Source organism: Tiliqua scincoides, chromosome 2 (assembly GCF_035046505.1).
Source record: "Tiliqua scincoides isolate rTilSci1 chromosome 2, rTilSci1.hap2, whole genome shotgun sequence".
Taxonomy (NCBI): Eukaryota; Metazoa; Chordata; class Lepidosauria; order Squamata; family Scincidae; genus Tiliqua; species Tiliqua scincoides.
The window spans coordinates 197,800,212-197,824,374 of NC_089822.1; the positions used below are offsets into that span (position 1 = coordinate 197,800,212).

General features: G+C 43.6%; 1 protein-coding gene across 8 annotated transcripts in view; it reads left to right on the forward strand.

The window, feature by feature from the left end:
• The first annotated feature begins 3,572 nt into the window (after nucleotides 1–3,572).
• Nucleotides 3,573–24,163, forward strand: part of CYFIP2 (cytoplasmic FMR1 interacting protein 2) — a 64,894-nt gene continuing 44,303 nt past the window's right edge. Inside the window, exons 1-9 of one of the 8 annotated variants that reach the window (XM_066613490.1) lie at nucleotides 3,573–3,689; nucleotides 6,034–6,123; nucleotides 6,712–6,789; nucleotides 9,803–9,904; nucleotides 13,108–13,289; nucleotides 13,563–13,659; nucleotides 14,450–14,578; nucleotides 16,686–16,790; nucleotides 23,428–23,519. In XM_066613490.1, the coding sequence (XP_066469587.1) occupies nucleotides 3,573–3,689; nucleotides 6,034–6,123; nucleotides 6,712–6,789; nucleotides 9,803–9,904; nucleotides 13,108–13,289; nucleotides 13,563–13,659; nucleotides 14,450–14,578; nucleotides 16,686–16,790; nucleotides 23,428–23,519 (992 nt within the window). The remainder of the gene's footprint in view (nucleotides 3,690–6,033; nucleotides 6,124–6,711; nucleotides 6,790–9,802; nucleotides 9,905–13,107; nucleotides 13,290–13,562; nucleotides 13,660–14,449; nucleotides 14,579–16,685; nucleotides 16,791–23,427; nucleotides 23,520–24,163) is intronic. The other 7 variants (XM_066613491.1, XM_066613494.1, XM_066613492.1 and 4 more) reach the window with 7 other exon arrangements.

The window sequence follows — 24,163 nt, forward strand, 5'->3', positions numbered from 1 at the left end:
CTGTTTATCACACTTATCAAAAGGACCATTTCAGAATTACCTCATCATCAGTTTGTTGTGTCCATCTGTTGTTATCTCTGTAGTTGTGTTTTAATCTTTTTGAATCAACTGCCTCACAGTGCAACACTTCTGCAAAGTGTCGCTAACACACAAATACATAAAGCCAAATGGACATTCAGATGTATTCATGGACTGATGGGTGGGAAAAAATAACATTCCCCTGCCCCTGCACAACAGTGATGACTCTGCATGTTTTGTTTTGTTTTTAATATATGTTGAGGAGATTTTAGTGGCTTTGCCCTCAAAAGAGCAGCAAATTTGTTCAGTCATATCTAAAAAACTTTCTGGGAACATGAAGAGAATCCAGAAGTTGCATGGTGTGTTGCAATGAATTATCACAGCTTTTATAGACCTTGGAATAATAATAATAGTATTTTCCAGTGACATGGGCACTTTGTTATATCATTAGTGGCCAAACAAAAATAGTCCGAATTGAAAAAATAAAGCAACATCTCTCAAAAATTTATCAAACAATAAGTGCACATATATTTGTAGAGCATATATTTGTAGAGCAAGGACATGAAGGGCACTGTTGTCTTTGATGGCTCCACATCAGACCCCTTTGACATCCGAAGCAGCGTGAAGCAGGGCTGTGTTCTTGCACCAACCTTGTTTGGGATCTTCGCTGTCCTGCTGAAGCAGGCCTTTGGAACTACAACAGAAGGCATCTATCTCCGGACCAGATCAGATGGAAAGCTCTTCAACCTCTCCAGACTGAGAGCAAAGTCCAAAGTCCAGCTGAAATGTCTGCGTGACTTCCTCTTTGCCGACGATGCAGCTATCACTACCCGCTCTGCCAAAGATCTCCAGCAGCTCATGGATCGTTTTAGCAAGGCCTGCCAAGATTTTGGACTGACAATCAGCCTGAAGAAAACACAGGTCATGGTTCAGGATGTGGACTCACCTCCCTGCATTACAATCTCTGCACATGAACTGGAGGTTGTGCATGACTTTGTGTACCTTGGCTCAACGATCTCCGACACTCTTTCTCTCGATACCGAGCTAAACAAACGCATCGGTAAAGCAGCTACCACGTTTTCCAGACTCACAAAGAGAGTCTGGTCCAACAAGAAGCTGAGTGAACATACCAAGATCCAGGTCTACAGAGCTTGCGTCCTGAGTACACTTCTGTACTGCAGCGAATCATAGACTCTTCACTCACAACAGGAGAGGAAACTGAATGCTTTCCACATGTGCTGCCTCCGACGTATTCTCGGCATCACCTGGCAGGACAAAGTTCCAAACAACACAGTCCTGGAACGTGCTGGAATCCCTAGCATGTATGCACTACTGAAACAGAGACGCCTGCGTTGGCTCGGTCATGTCGTGAGAATGGATGATGGCCGGATCCCAAAGAATCTCCTCTATGGAGAACTCGTGCAAGGAAAGCGCCCTACAGGTAGACCACAGCTGCGATACAAGGACATCTGCAAGAGGGATCTGAAGGCCTTAGGAGTGGACCTCAACAAGTGGGAAACCCTGGCCTCTGAGCGGCCCGCTTGGAGGCAGGCTGTGCAACATGGCCTTTCCCAGTTTGAAGAGACACTTGGCCAACAGTCTGAGGCTAAGAGGCAAAGAAGGAAGGCCCATAGCCAGGGAGACAGACCAGGGACAGACTGTACTTGCTCCCAGTGTGGAAGGGATTGTCACTCCCGAATCTGCCTTTTCAGCCACACTTTTCGGCCTTTTCAGCTGTTCCAGAACCACCTTTCAGAGCGCGATACCATAGTCTTTCGAGACTGAAGGTTGCCAACAGAAGATTTGTAGAGCAGAGCACCTTTGTTCACAGTTTCCTTCGAGGGAATGTGCATGTTTCTCAGACACTGGTGTGTTATTTCTTTTTGTGCAAATTATTATTTTTATTATTATTATTATTATTAGCAGTATTTATATACCACTTTTCAATAAAAAGTTCACAAAGCAGTTTACAGGGAAAATCAAATAACTGTTATGTTAGGAGCTTACGTGCCATTTTAAGTAGACAAGATGTGGTAAACAGAATCTCTTTGCCCTTGTGGGAAGCTCCTGGTTGTAAACATGAAGTTAACTTGTCTTACACAGGCAGTGCACCTTCACCGTCATGATATTTGTAACCTGAACATCCGCAAAAAAAGTTTGACTCTGGATGTAGATTGACAGCAACACTTTGGCTGACACTTGGCTATCTTAGAGCAATGGGCAGGACAAAAATAATGACACTTTTCAGTTTTACTCATACCTGTCCATTGGTCAAGAATCAAGGTCATCCATTACAGCAAAAGAGAGATCTCAGAACTGGGCTACGTTTCCTGATATTTGAGGAGTCAGTAGGAAAAGGAGAATCCTGATCTCCCATAAAAGAGGAGGGCAGAATTGAGATGGTGTGAATTTTTTTCCAGCGCTTGCAGAAATACCTGTATGTTGCTGTCGTGCCCCTCTAGACTTGAACAGTGGAATTGCAACAAAGTACATGTCTAGCTAGGGAAAAAACCCAGGTAGTTTATATTAAAATTTTATTTCATTTGTGTCTAATTCCAAGATATGCTTTTGTTTAATTTCATGTCTGGTTTTTCCCCTCTAAATATTCAAGGTTAGTCTAATTTCCCATTTTACCATTTTTACTCTGAATAATCAAATTCTCCCACCCTCCCTCCCTCCTTCTCTCCCTCTCAATACATTATTGCTCTCTTAATATTTTCCTTTAGTTATGTGGACATAGCTGTGCAGCCCAATCCTATGCATGTTTACTCAGAATAAAGGCCCACTGTGTCAGAGGGACTTACTCCCAAGTATATGCACATAGGATTGCAGCCTTAGATTGTAATATGATCTACAGCTAAAGTATGCCTAAGACCAGTAGAGGAAGGGGGGAGGGGCGGAGCTGTAAGTGTTGCACAGCTCCGAAACTCGCCATGTAAGCTGTCCCTCCCCCTTGCTCTTGGGACCATTCCAAGGAGTGAAAGCAGCACAGAGATGGCTCCTCTGTGTTGCTTTCATCCCCAGATAGGCTCCTAGAGCAAGGGAGAGGGGCAGCTTACATTGCAGGTTTCGGAGCCATGTGGCACTTACAGTTCCAGCCCCCATCGGCTCTGCTACTGCCTAAGAGCCAGTGGTTTGAATGGGACAGGCGTAAATGCTGGATTCTGTGGTCTAATTTTTCAGTTCCCAAACTGTGTGCTATAGCACCCTGGAGCGCTGTAGCAAACTCACTGGGCACTGCGGGATAGTTTAAATTTCGAAGGGAAACACAGGCTGCAATCCTATCCATACTTTCCTGGGAGTAGACCCTACTGAACACAATGGGACTTACATCTGAGTAGATATGCATAGGTTTGGACTTACAGTGATGGACGTGAAGAGGACAATGTGAAAAAATTACTGGGAACTATAGGGGTGCTGTGAATTGATAAATTTCGGGAACCTCTAATCTATTTTGTTTCCATTCATTCAGAATTCCTAAATTTACTGGCTTTGGTTCTCTAACATAGTTTTATATTCTTTGCATTTAGTGGTGAATCTGAAATCCCAGAGCCATGACGACTCACGTAACACTGGAGGATGCTCTGTCCAATGTGGACTTGCTGGAGGAGCTGCCCCTACCTGACCAGCAACCATGCATCGAACCACCTCCATCATCTATAATGTACCAGGTAAGCAGGTTGATTGTAAATCCAGTTGATTAATGAACTGTCCTGAAGCGTAGGAAGTATTCTTTTCCACAAATCTTGCCTCCATCTTCATCTACAAATCTCACTGTAAATAATGCCTTCTCAGAGTGACTACAATCCAATATTGCAGAGTTCTTCATTCAGAGTAACTTCATTCAACTTGTTCTGTATGTTTTCTAACAGTTTATTGGCCATAGATTTTCCCTCAGTAGTGAACACTACTTTCTTTTGAATATGTATGTATGTATGTATGTATACACACATCAAATGTTCTCACATTGTACTTGCCAAGCAGCTATATCAGCCCTAGAAAATTTCCATGGTTGTCTCTGAAGAGCTTGTCTGAAGATCCCCAACACACCAACCAGTGTGTACACACCAAACTATGTATCAGCCACTAGGCAGTCAAACACTCCACCTCAATCCTGAATTGTCCCCCTGCAGACATCCCAGATGCAACCAGAGCCTTGTTCTGGTCGCGATTGGGTGGTTCAGAATGACACTTGGAGCATTTTTTCAATGTCTTTCAGTTTAACCAGAAGTTGCTCTAAAAGATAGAGCAGTTTTTTGATGAATTCCGGTTTAACCAGAAGTCTTTGAAAATATGCTCCAGGCATCATTCTGAGCCTCAGAGAGGCCACATGCAGTGGTGTGTGGCACTTTGAGGCTCAGAATGGCTCTGGATGTGAGTGGAGCAAGGCTCAGGTGGGCTCAGAAAACCACAGGTTTCGTTTTCTGTGGTTTTCAGTATCTGCAGGGGCTCCAGGAATGAATCTCTCACTGGTACAGAGGCACTTCCCTGTATGCAGCGACATTGACGAAATCCTAATCGGAGACATCTTCTAAGAACGTACATGATTCATTTGGTTTTCTGCTGTGTTAGAGCTAGCTTATGTCTACCAACGGGCCTTTCTTCTTCAGCTTGGGCCTGCTCTTCCTCTGGGAAGCAGGGCTGCAACCTCTCATTGAAGCCATTCCTAGAGGGTGTTTTTTGTTTTTCTCCAGTGACAGCTTGTAATGTTGGAAATTCCTGAAGCTCTTATTTTAGCCTCCAGGATTGCTTTCAGTAGTCTCCTGGAAAGTGATAATGATAACTGAAGATCGGCAAGTCAGTAGAAGGGAAGGGTGGAATCAGGTTAAAAACAGTAATGGAGGCAAAAACCTGGAGAGAGGGAAGAAGAAGCTACAGCCTGGAAGTTTCCATTGAAAGTCCAGAAATGACAGGCAATTTGTTCTGGGCTTTTTTCACAGACATTGCTGGAAAAGGCTGACAGCTCTGAGTCCTGTTACACTGCTAGGCAGAGCTTGGAGGGGAGGCAGTTGCATTAGGCCTGACACATGGAGAGTGGCCCATCAGTGCTTGAAACGATCAGCTCAGCATATTATATAAATATCCAGCTGCTTTTTTTCCAGCTCAGTATTCAGTGAAAAGAAGACATATATTGCAGGAAGGAACATAAAATTAATATTTGCATCCAAGCTTCTCAGAGTCTTAAAGGTCCCGATGTTAGGTTTTACAGTCTTGGTTAAGCAGCACAACTGGGGAGGGGTGCCAAATTTGTATAATTTGGGGGGCCCCAAATTGGCAAGGGTGCCATTTATCCTAGAGCTGTCCCTGGCCGCTATTTATCCTAGAGCCGTTCCTGTCTAGCCCTGCCCACTTTGTTACAAGTTAGCCATTTTCAGCCACTGTGCTGTGGCACACTGGTGTGCCGGGGATGGCCTGCAGGTGTGCCATAGGAGTTTGGGGGAGGATCATTCGTTAGTAGGGTCATTAGGGAGTGCAAGCCCCTGCTATCAGTGCAGTGTGCCTTGTCAATTGTCAAAAAACTGATGGTGTGCATTGACAATTTTAGTGCCTTGTCAGTGTGCCTTGAGATGATAAAGGTTGTAAATCACCGACCCGAGATGTTGTGGAGTGCAGTCAACACATGCTATGTAGTGACACGTTAAATGTGTTCAGTGCTTGTTGGCATTCCCCTACCTGCTTTTGACAACAATCTCTGCCCCTGCTATGTGACATAGTTTTGCCATCTGAATAATGTGCATAAAAATTAGGGCTTCTTCTCCCTGTACTAGTCTTAATATTTATAGAAAACCAGGAAGCAGAAGGGTTGAGGAAGAGAAAAGATGGAAGAAAGTCACTCCTGTGCCATATGATCTTCTGTTTTATCTGGTTAGGTATTGTCAGATAACTGATAACAGGGGTAGGGTTCAGCTCATACTGGGTAAAGTTTGGATACTATGTGTGTGTATAATGTGTGAACTTGCCTTAATTCTAGTTGTAAATTGTGTTACTCACTGTTGTCTCTTAATTTGCTCTCAGGCCAACTTTGACACCAATTTTGAAGACAGAAATGCCTTTGTAACTGGTATTGCCAGGTATATTGAACAAGCCACAGTGCACTCGAGCATGGTAAGCACCACAGGTGATGCACAGTTATCTTCACTGTTGGTTGAACTTTGTTGAATTGTAATAATAATAATAACAACAACAACAACTCGGTATTTATATACCGCCTTTCTGGTCATTGGATTACTCCTCTGACTTTATTCAAGGTGGTTTACATAGGCAGGCATTTCTAAATGCCTCAAGGGCATTTTTACAATCATAAACGTTCTCTCTTTCAAGAACCAACAGCATTTCAGAATGGATCTTCCTGGTTTGGTCTCGCTTCTGGCCTCCAGTTCTCCCATGCAGGCTGGCAAGCAGCTCCATCTCTCACATGGAGGGCAGCCAAGACGCTTCTTGCTCACACCAAGAGCAGGTGGAATCACTCAGCTGGGTTTGTCAGCTGCTTCAAGGTCTTGCCATGCTCAGCCGTTCAGGGAGCTGCTGGTGTCCTCGAACTAGTGACTTTCTGATGTTATCTTCAGGCTAACGGAGGCTCTACCCTCTAGACCAGACCTCCTGCCCGTACTTAATTGATTGATCAACTAATTGATTTACTCTGATTATCAGTGCTGTCATTCTGCCACCGATGTTTGTGTGTCTCTATTTTAGAATGAAATGTTAGAAGAAGGACATGAATATGCTGTGATGCTTTACACTTGGAGGAGCTGTTCCAGAGCTATTCCCCAGGTAGGATGTATAGAAAATTGGTCTCCATCCCAGCTCAGCTGAACAAAAAATACAGTCTGGTAAGAACAAGGGATGGACATAGCTGGGAGGATAGGACAGGTTAAGGTCTTAGAGAAGGAGCTCTTATGCAGGTTTTATAAATGACAAAAAGGGATGCAAACTTGTTATATAGTTGACAAATAAACAGCAAGATTGTCAAATTTTCCTACTGCCTCCTTAGCGTGCAGAGTAATGTCTTTCATATAGCCCCAAGATGTCAACCTCCCCCTGGAATGATGGGGAGGTGGGGGACCACCAGGCAGGCCAGAAGGAGGATTGGGTCCAGCAGGAGGGCAGGGATGGTGGCAGACTCTACTACTAAATTGTATGCCCTTTCCTGATCTGGAAAGCCAAACACTTCTTTCCTAAATAGCAGGCCCATGTCCAAGGAGACCCATTGCCGGCTATGCAGCTTTAGGAAATGTTTATTCCCTTACTACATAAGAACAGCCCCACTGAATCAGGCCATAGGCCCATCTAGTCCAGCTTCCTGTATCTCACAGCAGCCCACCAAATGCCCCAGGGAGCACACCAGATAACAAGAGACCTGCATCCTGGTGCCCTCCCTTGCATCTGGCATTCTGACATAGCCCATTTCTAAAATAAGGAGTTTGCACATACGCATCATGGCTTGTAACCCATAATGGATTTTTCCTCCAGAAACTTGTCCAATCCCCTTTTAAAGGCATCCAGGCCAGATGCCATCCCCACATCCTGTGGCAAGGAGTTCCACAGACCAACCACACGCTGAGTAAAGAAATATTTTCTTTTCTCTGTCCTAACTCTCCCAACACTCAATTTAGTGGATGTCCCCTGGTTCTGGTGTTATGTGAGAGTGTAAAGAGCATCTCTCTATCCACTTAATCCTTCCCATGCATAATTTTGTATGTCTCAATCATGTCCCCCCTCAGGCACCTCTTTTCTAGACTGAAGAGGCCCAAATGCTGTAGCCTTTCCTCATAAGGAAGGTGCCCCAGCCCAGCAATCATCTTAGTCGCTCTCTTTTGCACCTTTTCCATTTCCACTATATCCTTTTTGAGATGTGGCAAACAGAACTGGACACAATACTCCAGGTGTGGCCTTACCATCGATTTGTACAACAGCATTATAATATTAGCCGTTTTGTTCTCAATACCTTTTCTAATGATACCAAGCATAGAATTGACCTTCTTAACTGCCGCCGCACACTGGGCCGACACTTTCATCGACCTGTCCACCCCCCACCCCCAGCCCCACAATCACTTCTGTTCTTCACCACTCAGAAAAGTTTGGTGTCATCTGCAAACTTTGCAACTTCACTGCTCAACCCTGTCTCTAGGTTATTTATGAAGAGGTTGAAGAGCACCGGTCCCAGGACAGATCCTTGGGGCATACCACTTTTCACCTCTCTCCATTGTGAAAATTGCCCATTGACACCCACTCTCTGCTTCCTGGTTTTCAACCAGTTCTCAATCCATGAGAGGACCTGCCCTCTAATTCCCTGACTGTGGAGTTTTTTTTAGTAGCCTTTGGTGAGGGACCGTGTCAAACGCCTTCTGAATGTCCAGATATATAATGTCTATGGGTTCTCCCACATCCACATGCCTGTTGACCTTTTCAAATAATTCTATAAAGTTCGTGAGGCAAGACTTACCCATACAGAAGCCATGCTGATTCTCCCTCAGCAAGGCCTATTCATCTATGTGTTTTGAGATTCTATCTTTGATGAGGCATTCCATCATCTTACCCAGTATAGATGTTAGGCTGACTGGCCTATAGTTTCCTGGGTCCCCCCTCTTTCCCTTTTTAAAGATTGGTGTGACATTTGCTATCCTCCAATCCTCTGGCACCGTGGCCGTTTTGAGGGACAAGTTGCATATTTTAGTCAAGAGATCAGCAACTTTATTCTTCAGTTCCTTAATAACTCTTGGGTGGATGCCATCAGGGCCTGGTGACTTATTGATCTTTAATTTATCAATGAGGTCTGAAACATTTTCTCTTTCAACCTCTATCTGACTTAATTCCTTGGTCAGGAGGGGCCGTTCAGGCAGCAGTATCTGCCTTGAAGACAGATACAAAGAACTCATTCAATTTCTCTGCCATCTCTAAGTCTCCTTTTATCTCCCGTTTCCCTCCTTCACCATCCAGAGGGCCAACCGCTTCTCTGGCAGGTTTCCTGCTTCTAACATATTTGAAGAAGCTTTTATTATTCCCTTTAATGTTGCTGGCCATTATAATATAATAATATAATATACAGTATTTATATACCGCCTTTCTTGGTCTTTATTCAAGACTTTATTCAAGGCGGTTTACATAGGCAGGCTTATTAAATCCACACAGGGATTTTTACAAATTGAAAGAAGGTTCTTTCTTTCAAGAACCACTACATTCAAGGTGTTACACTCAGATCTGGTTTAACATTCTGGCCTCCATCCTCCCACGCTCCGAGCAGATGGAACAGCTCAGCTGCAGCTTGCCAGCTGCTTCAAGGTCACACGGTGCCGGTGGCCTCGAACTGGCGACCTTGTGGATGTTAATCTTCAGGCAAATGGAGGCTCTACCCTCTAGACCAGACCTCCTGGCCATTCCTTCCTCATACTCTCTCTTGGCCTCCTGTATCACCTTCTTACATTTCTTTTGCCACAGTTTATGTTCCTTTTTATTCTCTTCATTAGGGCAAGACTTCCATTTACAGAAGGAAACTTCCTTGCCCTTTACTCCGAGGAGACTCTGGCAGCTGCCCCAGCCCCACAGGATGCAATGGCAGCCATTTTGGCACCACTGGTCCTCATGGTGGCCCTGGGGCTTAGGATTGGGTTGCCCATGTCTTTTATTCAGAGCAATATAAATGGAACTCCCAATTATCCTTCCAGGCACTGACCATTCCTGGACCTAGACCTGCTTAATTTCAGCAAGATAGTTGCATCATGTGCCTTCAGGTCATTCTGAGACCCTTGAGGAGGGTTAATGAAAATGGGTTCTTGTTGTTCTTCAGGTAAAGTGTAATGAGCAGCCAAACCGAGTTGAAATTTATGAGAAGACTGTGGAAGTCTTGGAACCAGAGGTCACCAAACTCATGAAGTTCATGTATTTTCAGGTAGGCATTGGACAGGCTCCAAAGCCCCCATATTTCAGCAAGATCCTTGTTTATTATTGTGGCCAGCCCTGATGCTTCAAGTAAAGTTGAAAATGCCTTTATGAATGCACATTAGTTACCATATCTTGGTTTCTTTGTAACATCCCAAATCATATCGGCTCCTAGTCTAAATTTGGTGGCTTTACTAAATCCTCTGGGGTGGTGTTAGGGGTTGGTCACATGAACAGTAGCTGACAACCTCAATTGTTGGGGACTTGACCTGGCCAGCTGAACTCCTAAACCCTCAATAATGGTGGCAGTGATTACATCTAATACACCATTAGGGGTTGTGAAGGTGGGAATTACTGCCACTTTATGGATGTGGGGTTTTTTACTACTTCCCACAGATTAATGCACTTAACAGGGCAGACAGCTAGTTGTCTCCATAACCCATGCCAACATAACACGCACTGTGGGATAGACAGCCAATTGCTTGTCTTAACAACCCAATCCAGTAGCCCTCACAATTGTCCGCTTGTCTTCAAGGCAAACACAAAATAAAATAATAATAATAATAATAATAATAATAATAATAATAATAATAATAATAATAACAACAACAGGTATTTATATACCGCCTTTCTTGGTCTTTATTCAAGACTTTATTCAAGGCGGTTTACATAGGCAGGCTTTATTAAATCCCTATTAAATAGGGATTTTTACAATTTGAAAGAAGATTCTTTCTTTCTAGAACCACTACATTCAAGGTGTTTCATTCCGATCTGGCTTCACATTCTGGCCTCCATCCTCCCACGCTCAGAGCAGATGGAATTGCTCGGCTTCAGCTTATCAGCTGCTTCAAGGTCGCACGGTGCCGGTGGCCTCGAACTGGCGGATGTTATCTTCAGGCAGATGGAGGCTCTACCCGTCTCCTCAGCCAAGTCTCCTCCCCAACTGCACCCCACTAATGCTGAGCATGCAGGTGTGAAGACAAAGCCACCTTACTTATTTAAGTATGCAATCCTATCTTGCACTGGAACAGGCAAGTCAAGAGGCTTGCACTGTATCCAGCGCAGGATATGTGCCCAAAGTGGCTCAGCAAAGAGGAAAGGGGAAACTTTTCCCCTTACCTCCAGGTAAGCCACTGCAGCCCCTATGGGTCTCCTTGGACTTGTGCCACCTCCTGAGGTGGCGCAAGTCCAAGGAGAGCAGAGCAGCTTGAAGGCGCTCTGCACTGCTCAGAAATGGGATTTGGGATCCAGCATAACAGCTGGATCCAAGTCCTGTCGCCCGCTTGGCCTGCCCCTGGGACCTCCCCCCCCCCTTGGAGCTCAGTCAATGCAACTTACCTGGGGAAGCTGCCATGGAGGCTGGATGCAGCCTCTGTGCGCTGGTGCAGCTTCCTCCCGAGGAGGCACAAACGTGCTTCACAGCACATTTGCAACCCTCCTAGGCTGGTGCAAGGGACTTGCACCAGCCTAATGTACAATTAGGATTGCGCTGTATGTTATTTGAGCACATGTCATCTTTGAATACACATGCAGGCTAATCAAAGTAGAAGAAAAGTTTATTCATAAAAGCAAGGTAAAACACCTCCAACAGGGAAACACCACTTCCATTGCCAAAAAGCAAGATTGCTGTTCTAGGGTGTTTCCAAGGTGTCAGCATACAAGATAGCACAAAGAAAACAATAACCTAGTTCTATCTGTTTGAAGATTAAAACTAATCATCCAGTTACCAGTGCTGGCAGATGTCCATTCAAACAGAGTGCTTCACGGCAGTTACCAAGTTGATTGAAGACCCACAAGAGGTATAGGGCCAAAGACCTGGGTCTCTCCTGAATGTCCAAACTAACCTTTTTTATAGCAAAACCTCCTTGACTCATAAGGGATCAGAACCAATCAGTTACACCTAATTCTGCTGAGTCAGTTACACCCTATGATGTTAATCCAATTTCATGTCACCTGTAAAGTGGCATCTGCTAGTTTTAAATCATCACATCTGTGTATCTCTCCTTTCTACACTTACCTGCCCATTCTCAAGGTCTCTGCAGAGCCTGGCTGAATCTTTTACTCAAAATTAAAGGCATATTAAACCCTTACTCACACTGAGGTTTTTCAATACTACACACTTCAATTAAAACCCAAATGAATAACCATCCCTGTGACAGGAGTAAAGGTCAGGGGATCTGGCAGGGGGCACTATTATATTTCACATGTTTATCCTATATTGAGTTTTGCCTGAATTGACCTATTTCAACTTTGGTAGCAGACAGAACACATGGTGCTGTTCAGATTGGCAGCCATCCTTCCCCTTGAGAACAAATTAGTGGCAAACTGATGTGGGCAAGCTTTTCTATCTCTAACCAATTTCAAGTCTATTTTTTTGTTTATGTGTTTTTCAAAGGTGGTCAGCTTCATGACAGAAGTGAGTCCAAACCAGTGAGCTGAGGACGTGACCCCAGACAATGAGAGCCTTTTGACACCAAAGATATTCCCTTTCTAGGGTGACTCAGTGATTAAGCTTAATTTGAAAGTAGAAATACTTTAAATCATATCTGTGTTCTCTCCAAAGTACATAAACAATCATTTTGAGGATACCCAGAACAATGATATTGTGGTTAAATTTGGCAGCCACTTTGCACTGTAAGTCTTTCACATGCAACTCAGACCACCAAGATATGGGTTTACTTAGGGTGCAATCCTAAAACATAAGGGTAATGCAACTTCGAGGTAAGGGAACAAACATTGCCATCCCTTGAGGAGGCCTCTGTGCCTGCCCCTCAACTGCAGGATGCAGCATATGCCCCACTGGCATAGCTATGCCAGTGCTGGAAAGTGGGTTAGGATTGCGCCCTTATTCTCTCAATTTAAGACTATCTTTCAGCTTTTCTGAACATTTAAGATCTGTCATGTCTTCTTATACAGTTCTAAGGCATAAACAGCTGTACTGATTTAAAACACTACCTTGACATTCCATTGTCACTGACCCTGTACAGCAATTTTTGCTACATGAATCTCCAAAAGGGAGAAACCAAGGTTTGAGATATTAACCTCTGGCAACAACACACCACAACACTGTGTAGGATGGAAACATAGTAACACCAAGGGTGAAGAAAAGGAAAAAGAAGTTGGTGCAGTCCCAAGATGTTTATTAGAACCCAGCAGCTTGTTACATGCTCTCTTCTTGCCTCCAAATTACCAGTCTGTTGCTGTTTTTTTCAGAGAAAAGCCATTGAGCGATTCTGTAGTGAGGTGAAGCGTTTATGCCATGCAGAGAGAAGGAAAGACTTTGTTTCTGAGGCATATCTGCTGACACTGGGGAAGTTTATCAACATGTTTGCTGTTCTGGATGAATTGAAGAACATGAAATGCAGTGTCAAAAATGACCACTCTGCCTACAAAAGGTGAGGCTGGTAAATGTTGGCATACATTCAGTTCTGTCATTCTAGTTACACTTGGAATTGTGACCTTTGTGGCATGAGACTATTTATTAATGGGACAGATGTTTCTGAATGCATTTTCTCTAGAAACTTATTTGCAGTGAATCAAAGAAAATAAAAATGGCATTTTTGTTTTAGCTTCTTAAAATAGTCTCCTTTTTAAAAGGAGGCTAAGCCGCAAACTAACACGGCATGGAGAGATTTCCTAGACAAGGCTGGATTTCTGTTGTCTTTCAGAGCTGCACAGTTTTTGAGGAAAATGGCTGATCCACAGTCTATTCAGGAATCACAGAACCTATCCATGTTCCTAGCTAACCATAATAGGATCACGCAGGTAAGTTTTTTCTTGTTTTTTTTTCCATTTGTGTGCTCAGTGAAATTATGACAAGTTTTGCTTGCTCTGAGGTAAAACTTCTAATTCCTGTTTTTAGAACATAGCTGTTTAAGGATAATTTAGGGCGCAATCCTAGCCCCTTATGTCAGTGCTTTCCAGCACTGACATAAGGGCAGTGCAGCTCTGAGGCAAGGGAACAAACATTCCCTTACTTTGAGGAGGCCTTTGTGAGTGACACCCAACTGCAGGATGCAGCACATGCCCCATTGGCACCGCTATGCCAGTGCTGGAAAGCACTGACATAAGGGGTTAGGATAGCGCCCTCAGTTAACATATAATTAGAAATATGTATGTAGCACAAACAATCACATTGCACTCAATAGTGCACTTGCAAGAAACTGGAAGTTACTTCTAATAACTGGAAATAGCTTCTGGAGGTTTCTGCAGGCCATTCGGAGGCCCATGGAGCCCTGGCACAAACTGTAAGAGGCCTCTTGGGCCTCCTAATGGCAACATCAGTACAGAGGTAAGGAGCTTTCAGCTACTGTACAGTAAACCAACAGGTCTGTTGTTGGTCCGAATGTAGCTAAATGGCTCACACCTATCTGCAAAGCAGTAAGCCACTGAGTTTAATGAGACTTGCTCCCAGATAAATGTATGTAGAATTGCAGCCTAAATTTACCCTCTGAATTATAAACTGGAGATGCAATCTGACTTCCCAGTCTTTGAAATCTTCTGTCTTTTGCTCGTATTTGAAATTACTGATGGTCTTATGTGTTTGTTTTTAAAGTGCCTGCATCAGCAGCTAGAAGTCATCCCTGGTTATGAGGAGTTGTTAGCAGATATTGTCAACATCTGTGTGGACTATTATGAAAACAAGATGTATCTCACACCCAGCGAGAAGCACATGCTCTTAAAGGTAACACCCCTGCTCTTCAAAGATGTGTCATCTGTATCTCAATTTCCTCTCTCACTGTGATTCCTTCTTCCAAAATAAATAAAGCCTTTGTGGCTTCTGAATGGGCTTTCATTTGCATTTACCTACACTCTAGATTTAGGTTTTACCTTTCCTGAAGAGAAGTCTTATCTTCAAAGTAGCTTAAATGGAAACATTGCAAAAGGGACTTGGCAGCCAGGTTCAGTAAGTCAGTTTTAGCAGGGATTTATCCCATTGAGTAAAGCAAATGTCCCTTACACTGGCGTGCCTGTGGGAGGAAGAGTTGCAAATGCCCCAGGCAGGGGGGAAATGCTGGGTGGAAGCACAGAGATCCATTCCCCTGGCACCTCCCATTTTTTTTTCCCAGAGCAAAACAAGACAGCAGCACTACTGGCTTGTTTTACTTTGAAAAAAGCTATTCTGAACCAATCTACCTGCCTCCCCCTTTCTCCCCTCCTTTTTTAAAGGGAAAGAACTGGTGGCCCTCAGATCTGCATGGAATCAGGCTATTAATGGCTGCAAGATTGCAACCACTGTTGGTCTGGTTCCAGGCCTCACCATCCTAAGGGCCATCTCCATCTTCCCCTTTTTAAAAAAGGTGATAACATCACCACAGTTACTTCCGGTTGGGGGCAAGCAGCATTTTTATGCACTTCCCTGGGGTAACTGGGCAGTCAGAGCCACCAATGGGCCCTTACATCAGGGTTTCTTGCAATGTTGTCACTGCTGGGCACTTTGGAAACCTTCAAGCAGCTTGAGTAACTGCATCTAAGCTGTGCAGGCTGACTGAGTAGAGTGGGGCATCTTAGAGGCCCCAAGCAAAACTGAGCTCCTTTTAAATTAACTTCTCAGCCCATAAACATTTTTTTTTTGTCTTGGGATAGGGCTGCACATTACAGAAAAGATGGAACTGCTGCTAACAATGGCAGTTCTGTGTCAAATTCCCTCCTCCCTCTTGTAGTCCAGTCAGGTTGGATCCCATTGACGATTCATAAAAGAAACACAGTCTCTAGATATAATGTTAGAATCTAAATTAGTGCTTATACTTTTCCTAGAAATGCTAATATATGATCTTTAAAAAAAAAGAGACAAAGCTTTAACCTCTGTTATTATTTTCATTTTTAATTTTTACCTGGATTTGTATCCTTTGTCCTCAAAGTGACCCTCAAGGTAGTTCACAACATATTGGAGACATAATAATTAAGAAGATTGTCAGGATCCCCCTGACTTACAGGGGGGGGGGGGGGACAGGCTTGCAGGGCTAGAGGGAAGCTCAAGGCAAGGAGGAGACAGGCCGCAAGGCCAGCAGCAGGTGGAGCACTGGCCTGGAGAGCCAGGAGAGGGGAGGAAACACCAGGCTACAGCTTTTTGGCTCTTATAAGTGGGAAGGGGCTGGGAGAGGCCAGTCAGCCTTTTAACCCTCCCATGGAGGAAGGGGCAGGGCCTGGAGGGGCTGTCATGCGCCTAAAGCCCAGCTGGGCCAAGGATGAAATCATCCTGGGGTAGGCAGCTAGAGGGAGCAGAACCCAGTCTGCCTATGAACTAAAGACTGGCTAGGAGCCAGAAAGCCCTGGCAGCTGGGGGAGAAGGGCCTGGGTGATGCAACCCCCTTCCCCCCAACACTCTCTACTGAGGCCCTGGTGGCGGGGCAGTTGCTTTTGCTCGTTACCTCCAGAGCCCTGCCGTTACCTCTTGCAAATATGAGGGTCCCTCCTCAAGCCAGGACCCCACAAAAATAATAAAAAGTTGTTATTATTATTATTAACAGTATTTATATACTGCTTTTCAACTAAAAGTTCACAAAGCGGTTTACAGAGAAAAATCAAATAACTAAATGGCTCCAAAAGGGCTCACAATCTAAAAAGATGCAAATGAATACCAGCAGACAGCCACTAGAACAGACAGTGCTGGGGTGAGGTGGGCCAGTTACTCTCCCCCTGCTAAAAAAAGGAGCAGCCACTTGAAAAAGTGCCTCTTACCCGATTAGAAGGGTTAAAGTTGCAGTCAATCTAAAAGACATAGTAAAAACAAACAGTACAAACTGAACAATTCAATATACAATGCATTTTTAATATCATTTTTCTTCTAGGTGATGGGTTTTGGTCTATATCTGATGGATGGAAATGTCAGTAACATTTACAAGCTAGATGCTAAGAAGAGAATCAACCTCAGTAAAATTGATAAATTCTTCAAGGTCAGTTTTTGGCATAGCTTCAGTTTGGGCTTATAGCTGAAAGAATCTGTGACCACTTTACTTGAGTACCTATCTAAAGCAGGCATGGTAGAATTGGCATGCTGGGATCAAAAGGGTAATGGGAACATTGCAGTAAGCCAGTGATTTTCAACTAGTGTGCCATGAATACTCTACAGGTGTGCTGTGGGAGTTTGAGGGCAAGTCATTTATTAGGGCCATTGAGGGATGTGAACCCCCCACCAGCAGCATGGTGTGCCTTATCAGTTATCAAAAGACCGATGGTGTGCCTTGACAATGTTAGCATCTTGTTAGTGTGCCATGAGATGAAAAATGTTGAAAATAGCTGCAGTAAGTTGAATGGCTGTGCTAACCACACATTTCTGATATCGGTCAACATTTGCTGATATTAGTCAACAGTTTTATCGTGTCTCTTTATGAGACCCCCATTTCTGTTACTTTTCTGTGAGCAGCATAGTACTTAATACTATACCTATTTGCAGCTTTTCAGTGCTTGTGGACATGTGGTCATGCTCTAAAAAAATGGAACATTGTAAAAGGACCTTCTTTTCCCATGTTATAACGTGGGGACAATATAGGGTAGTTGCATTTGTGTAGATTCTTTCTCTGCATTGCACGCAATGTATTCAGAAACTTTGAGCTGACATACTTAAGGGCACATTTTCCAACCCAGTGGAAAATGCCACATTCTGCATGATCGACAATGCTTCTCATGGGATGAATAATGTGGTAATCACATGTGGTGAACATGCAGGCAAGAACCTTTCCCTGTCATAGTTTGTGTGTACCATGCACTTTCACAAATATAACTTCCTCCACGCCTTGTAGCAGTGACCGGAAAGACAAAAGAGAATGCATGGGAACTTGGCTTCATCAGAATACTGGAAGTGTTGCAGGTATCTCAAATTTAGCATAATGTTATCTGTAGTCCTATCATTTTTGGTTATTCTAGTAGAATCAATCAAGTAGCCAAATCGTGTTTCTTCTGTATTTTGGAACCTGTGTCAAATCTGATCTTTAGACAGCTTCTAGAAACAATTCAATCTAGCAGAGTTGTGTAAAATGTGATATATTTTTCACTTTGGTTTTAAATGGATTTAGCGCAACAATAAGAGATAATTTTGTATGACCTCATAGATTCTTGTAGGGCCCAGATCATGGATATATTTGTTAAAATACTTCTCCAGAGCTAGAACCACTGTATACTAGTTTGGTTGTCCCATTTTGGGAGCAATGTCTTCCTCCCCTTGGGTCTAGCCCTGTTCTTGGATCTTACTATGTACAAAGGTTATAGTCCTGCCCTCAGTTATTCTTTGGTAGGCCCCATTGATTTAATGCACAAGATGTGCAAGACTGTAGTCTAAATGTCTTTGGAATGAGCAAGTAGGGTACTGAGAAGGAGTCACTGCAGCAAAGAAGCTGCTGATGGAATTCAATGTGCAAAGCTGATTTTCCTTCTTGTGCTGTTACAGAGTCCTTTGCTGTTGATTTTCCTTTTAGTACATACTGTTATGACCCTATTTATTTCAGTTCTGTCCTGCCGCCCCAGGGCTTGTAGCATTTACCAAAAATTTTCAAAACTTAATAAAAAAGACAAAATGTACATCAGAATTTATTATAATCTCCCTCCACTTGCTTATGTCCAGTCATTCAGTTCCAGGCCAAACAAGTAAGACTTGTACTATTTCCAGATAATAGGCTTGCATTTCTGTGATGGAAGTATATTTCTGTATTATAAATCACTCTGTAAATGGCAATACACTGTCCAAGCCAATGGAGCATTTCTAATCAAGTATGAGTTCTATAGAAGGGAAAGTTTTCTCTGGTGCAGGTTTTTCCATTACAGTGTGGCACAGGAAGTAGAAGCAGCACCTGGTGGAAATTCCCACATTCTTAAAGAAACGAGGGTTGATCTGCACACTCTTACCTTAACTCAGTGGTTCTCAAACCATGATGCCCCACCCAGATTGCCCTGGCATCTGTCCCCTTAAGGGGGTGGAGAGGGGAGGAGGCAGCAACACAGTTGCCAGGGTGGCCTCACTTTGGAGGGGTGCAGGGGCTTGGCTAGACTCACCACAGCCTACAGCAGCCTTCCAGGGGTTCAGGGAGTCCTGCGTTAGCATCTGCAGGGCTCCCCAACATATAGAGAATGTAAAACTAACCATTGCGACCCACTTCCAGGTGGTGATAGTGAAACCAGAAGTGGTTCACAATAGTTACTTTCATAGACGCTGCGTGTTAGGGAGGCTGCTGTAGGCTGTGGTTACTCCATCCAAGCCCCTGCACCCCTCCAAAGCAATGCAGTCCTAACGATTGAATCATTGCTTCCCACTTCCCCCACAAGGACTTACTGTGGAGCTTAAATTCCCTGCAAGTTTGAGAACTGCTGCCTTAACTGTATGTATTACTTCTATCAACCCCCAAAGAAGAAAAGCTAATAATCATTTGCCTTTGATCACATGGCCTTCCTAGGCTAGGTGTTTATCCTGTCTGCCTATTCCACTGAACAGAGTGTGCACCAACACTAGTACTAAACTGTATTATGAATACTTTGTAACTCATTTAAGGTGTACGGCAGTCTGCTATACAGTGATCCTAGGAAATACTTTAAGATGAGATGGTTTGTTCTCTTTGTGCCATCGGCAAATTATGGAGTAACCAAGGATCAGTTTACACAAGTGACAGTCAATCTCCTACCTGGTTGCATTCAATTTTCTTGATCAAGGCAGTCTAGGATTGCCAACTGTAGCTGTCCTTTTAATAGCAGTTTGATCTACAACAATTGGCAGGTGGTCGTGTTTAGCTGTGACAAACTTCACCTGCTGATTTCTGTTTGTCCTTTTGTTTAAAGCACAGAAGCAAACCAGGCTGGGAGATTGTTTTTGGGCTAACCAGTGGGCAACCTGTGGCAGACACAGTCAAGCAGGAATCCAAAGCCTTCCGTATGAAGGAGGCTCCGTGGTATTGCTAATCATGTGCACCAGCTTATGACCCATTTTTTTGCATGGTGATACTAATAAGTCCTGACCACTATAAAGTGTAATTTAAGAACTACCATTCATTTTAACTTAATTGCACCCGTTAATCTGCACTCCATCTGTTGCTTTTCAGCTGTGGCAGTATAACTCTTCACTGACCAGCTGGAAGAACCTGATCTGTTTGTGGCCTCTGCTTATGAATCTAGCCCCATTCCCACCAACAGGGTCCTTTCTGACCCTGTTGTTCTTTGAAGCTATAGGCTGACTCATGTTTATCAAGTAATAACTTTGGCTATCATTTATTAGCTTGATTGTGTGTAAAAACCATATTTGATCCGCTATCACAAACTGAGCTTTTGTCTGTTTGTTTTGTTTTGCTTTAAGTTGATATGTTAATAGTTGTAAACCATTCAAGCGGGAAGCTAGTCACTTGATGATTATCATCTTATCTGATTGTGAGAATTTGCCTGTAGTGGAAAGTGTTCAGATTTCTTCCTTGATTTATGATATTAAGTCAAACCAAGCAAAAGTTATTCATATGTTTAAATTGGTTTTGTAGCTAGAGAATAAAATATTTCGTGATTCCTGCTGAAGTGCTCATGGTATCATTCGGAGTTGCTTTAAAAAACAGTCAGGAGGTGCTGTAAGAGCTCCAAAACCTTTCAAAGGTTTTACTGCTTCTTAGAGGGTGGGAAAGCAGATATCGTGGCCATTGCTGAGTTCCGGCTAGAAGTCCCTGAGGTGTCATGTGCCCCAGAACTTCACTTTTTGTCCATAGATACATAGAGAAGTGACTCCTGGAGAATTTTCCAACAGACCTTAGAGTCCTGATAGCCTGTGACACTAAGTAGAAGCTTAGTCCAATTATTTGTGGACTTCATTCAGGTCTTTGGCTTCTGTTGTAATTGTTCAAATTGTTATTGGAAATTTGTTTAATACAGTGTTTGCCCGCCCCTTAGTCTTGTCATTTCTTCTCCACCCTTAGGTTTTTTTCCCCCCTTTAACTGTTGCAAAATTCCAGATTTCATCACTACCCAACCTAGTATGTTTGAATAGTTCAACAACTCTTCGGCTGCAATCCTAACCATGTTTTCCTGAGAGTAAGCCCCATTGAACCAAATAAGACTTACTTCTGCATAGACCTGGTTAGGTTTGTGCCCTTTGAATTCTTCTGTCTCTGTATTTTTTCTGTCTGGTAGGTGGTTATTCCATGGCCAGGATCCCTGCTACCCCCCCCCCCCCAAGAAAATATTGTGTTGCTTTGACTCTCTCAGATAGAAGAGTACACCCAATAATGGGTGATTCCTTGTGCCTCAAAGTGGAGGCAGAATTTTCAGAAGCTTCAGACTGCCTCTGGGATGAATTATTCACTAACAGGGCTATGTGATTCTCTTGCATTCCTGGACTTTACCTTCTGAATTCAAAGCAAAAAAGAAGACCTTTTATTTTCTCTGTACCCTTCTTCTGCTTTAGTTAGTTGTAGGAGATTTTCTGTTTTTAGCATAAAATTCATTCTCTGAGTCTGCGAACAGAAACTGGGACAGACTTCAGAGCCTTGTGCTCTCAGGATGATGAGGAGAGAATTTCTTGGTGACAGAGAGCCCACTTTCAGCCAGCAGCCTATCCAATAGACGTGAGCCTTGTGTGTGTTGGGGAAGAGCTTATCTCTGAGAGCTCTGCTGCTTAAGATTGGTGGTTGAACAAGGAAGCGTCTTTCAGCATCACAGCCTGGACTGAGAGCTTATTTCCTAATAAGCTTGCCATGTGTTCATTTCTGTCCCCATTGACAGGTGCTGCTTTTTCATTTTCAAAGGGTTTTGTCTGATAGCTGATGTATGGTGATAATGTCAGACAATCAAGCAATTGTAACTGTCATGGTTATTACATGGAAAACATAATTGTGTGACCAAAGTTTTGTACTGTCTCAGTTGAGAGGCCGTAATCCCATAGCAAAGGTCCTGGGTTCAACTGTTGGCATTTCCAGGTAAAGCTGGAAAAACCCCTCTAACTCAGTGGTTCTCAAACTCTCAAGGAATTTGAGAACCAAGGTAAGTTGCTGCGGGGGTGGGGGGAAGGTAGTGATGTGATCCCCAGGATCATGCTGTTGCCAGAGATGAGGGGGGAATTTACACTTACCTAAAACCAGTGCTGGCCTCCAGGGCATGCTCGGAGCCCCATGCAGCCCTCTGCAGGGCTCCCCAAGATCTCCAAATTTCTCAAAATAGCAATTGTAACCCTTGTATGGGGCTGCCTGCACTCCTGCCGGCCAGCACTTGATCAAATAATAGGTAAGTGTAAACCCTCCCTTGTCCCTGGCAGTGGCATGATCCTGGGGATTGCGTCACTATCCCTCCCTGCCCCTTAAGAGTGCAGAGATAGGGCTTCCCAGATTGGTGGGCCATGATTAGGATGACCAGTTACAATGGAGGACAGAGTACCTATACCTTTAACCATTGCATAGAATTTTGGCAGGTGCTTTTTAAACCCTTCCATGTTGAACTTTACCTGACAAAATTTCCTCTTCTATACAATGGTTAAAGGTTTAGGCACTCTGTTCTCCGTTGTATCTGGTCACCTTGGTCATGACCCACCAGTCTGAGAATTGCCTGCCCTAACTGAAACCCTGGAAAGCCACTGCTACTGTGCTGGATGGATCAGGGCAGGAGGTCTGGTCTAGAGGGCAGAGCCTCCGTCTGCCTGAAGATAACATCCACAAGGTCGCCAGTTCGAGGCCACCGGCACTGTGTGACCTTGAAGCAGCTGACAAGCTGAAGCCGAGCTATTCCATCTGCTCTGAGCGTGGGAGGATGGAGGCCAGAATGTGAAGCCAGATCGGAATGAAACACCTGAATGTAGTGGTCCTTGAAAGAAAGAATCTTCTTTCAAATTGTAAAAATCCCTATTTAATAAGGGATTTAAATAAAGCCTGCCTATGTAAACCGCCTTGAATAAAGTCTTGAATAAAGACCAAGAAAGGCGGTATATAAATACCTGTTATTGTTATTATTGATTTCTTTGGGGAGGTTATGTCTCTAAACATTTCCTTCAAGACAGAGCTGCCCCCATGGAGGGAGACCCCTATGGTCACAGTTCACAAGAAAGCATAACCCCTAACTAAATATTGGGGAAGAGATGCCTTTCACACCATCATGCAGGGTTTTTGTCTTCATTGCTGGTGACGATAACAGGAGCATAACAAGGTCTACCATGTTAAAGACATAATTTCTTTTTGTGTGGTCTATTTAGTGAGATCTGGAAGTTAACATATACTATATTTAATTTTTCAGTGTTCTCCAGGATGCAGAAATTTCTGGAGCATCTTCAGAAAAATATGCTCACTGCCCCCCCCCCACCTACCTCCAAAAAAGGATGGTTTATACACATGGCAACTTTACTGTGTCAAGAACTAATGTATGAATCTGGTTTGAAGTATCTCTAACTTCTTATAGATTTATCCAGTTTATTATGAACACTTATTAGTGTTTTTTGCTCATACAAAAAATTTGTGGGAAGACTATTGCAGAACTTTATTCTTCTCTGATGGACAGATATCTCCCCCCACCCTGATCACTTGTATTGCTTTCTCAGACCAAAGGGAGCCTCTCTGCCTTATTTAAACCATCTTTTGTTTTTTCTTCCAGCAGCTGCAGGTGGTTCCTTTATTCGGCGATATGCAGATAGAACTGGCCAGATACATTAAGACCAGTGCTCACTATGAGGAGAACAAATCCAAGTGAGTGCCTGCCATAATGTCTCTTGGCTTTGGTGTGTCCTGGTCAAGAGAGGAAGTTGCCAAGACACTTGCAACTCTCCTACTCTCGTGTGTGAGGTCTGTGTATGAGTGCCTGAGAGTGTGTGCCTGTTATTGTACGTTACTAGGCATGACTCCATATGAATGACTGCTTAGATGTGGAATGCATGTGGGCTCATTCCTCATTGTTTTCTTTGCTTGAATGGCAGTGGTCAAACTATCTGATCCTGTGCAGAATTAAGTCTTCTTAAGCCCATTGAAATAAATGAGTTTAGGCACACCTAACTCTGCAGAGGTTGAAAGTAGCCCCAGCTAGTCTCTGCTGTCCAACTGGTTCAGCCTTCCAACTATTTCAGCAAAAGAAGCTGCTGACAGCCTGGTCTACAGTTCAGTTGTGAGACCCCTGGGATTTGAAAGTTTTGTGCAGGTAGAACCTTATTGAACATTATTTCTTGATCGTTACTGTCAACTTTGAAATTGTTCTGCAATCTTAGTGAGTCTTTCCTGGCTTGGCCATGTCTTCATTTAGCCCTCAGACATCCCAGACAGCTTCACCTTGAAGTGAAGCTGGTTACCTCAGAAGCCTCACATTCTTTAAACTTGCCCAAGGTATAGTTACTTAGGGT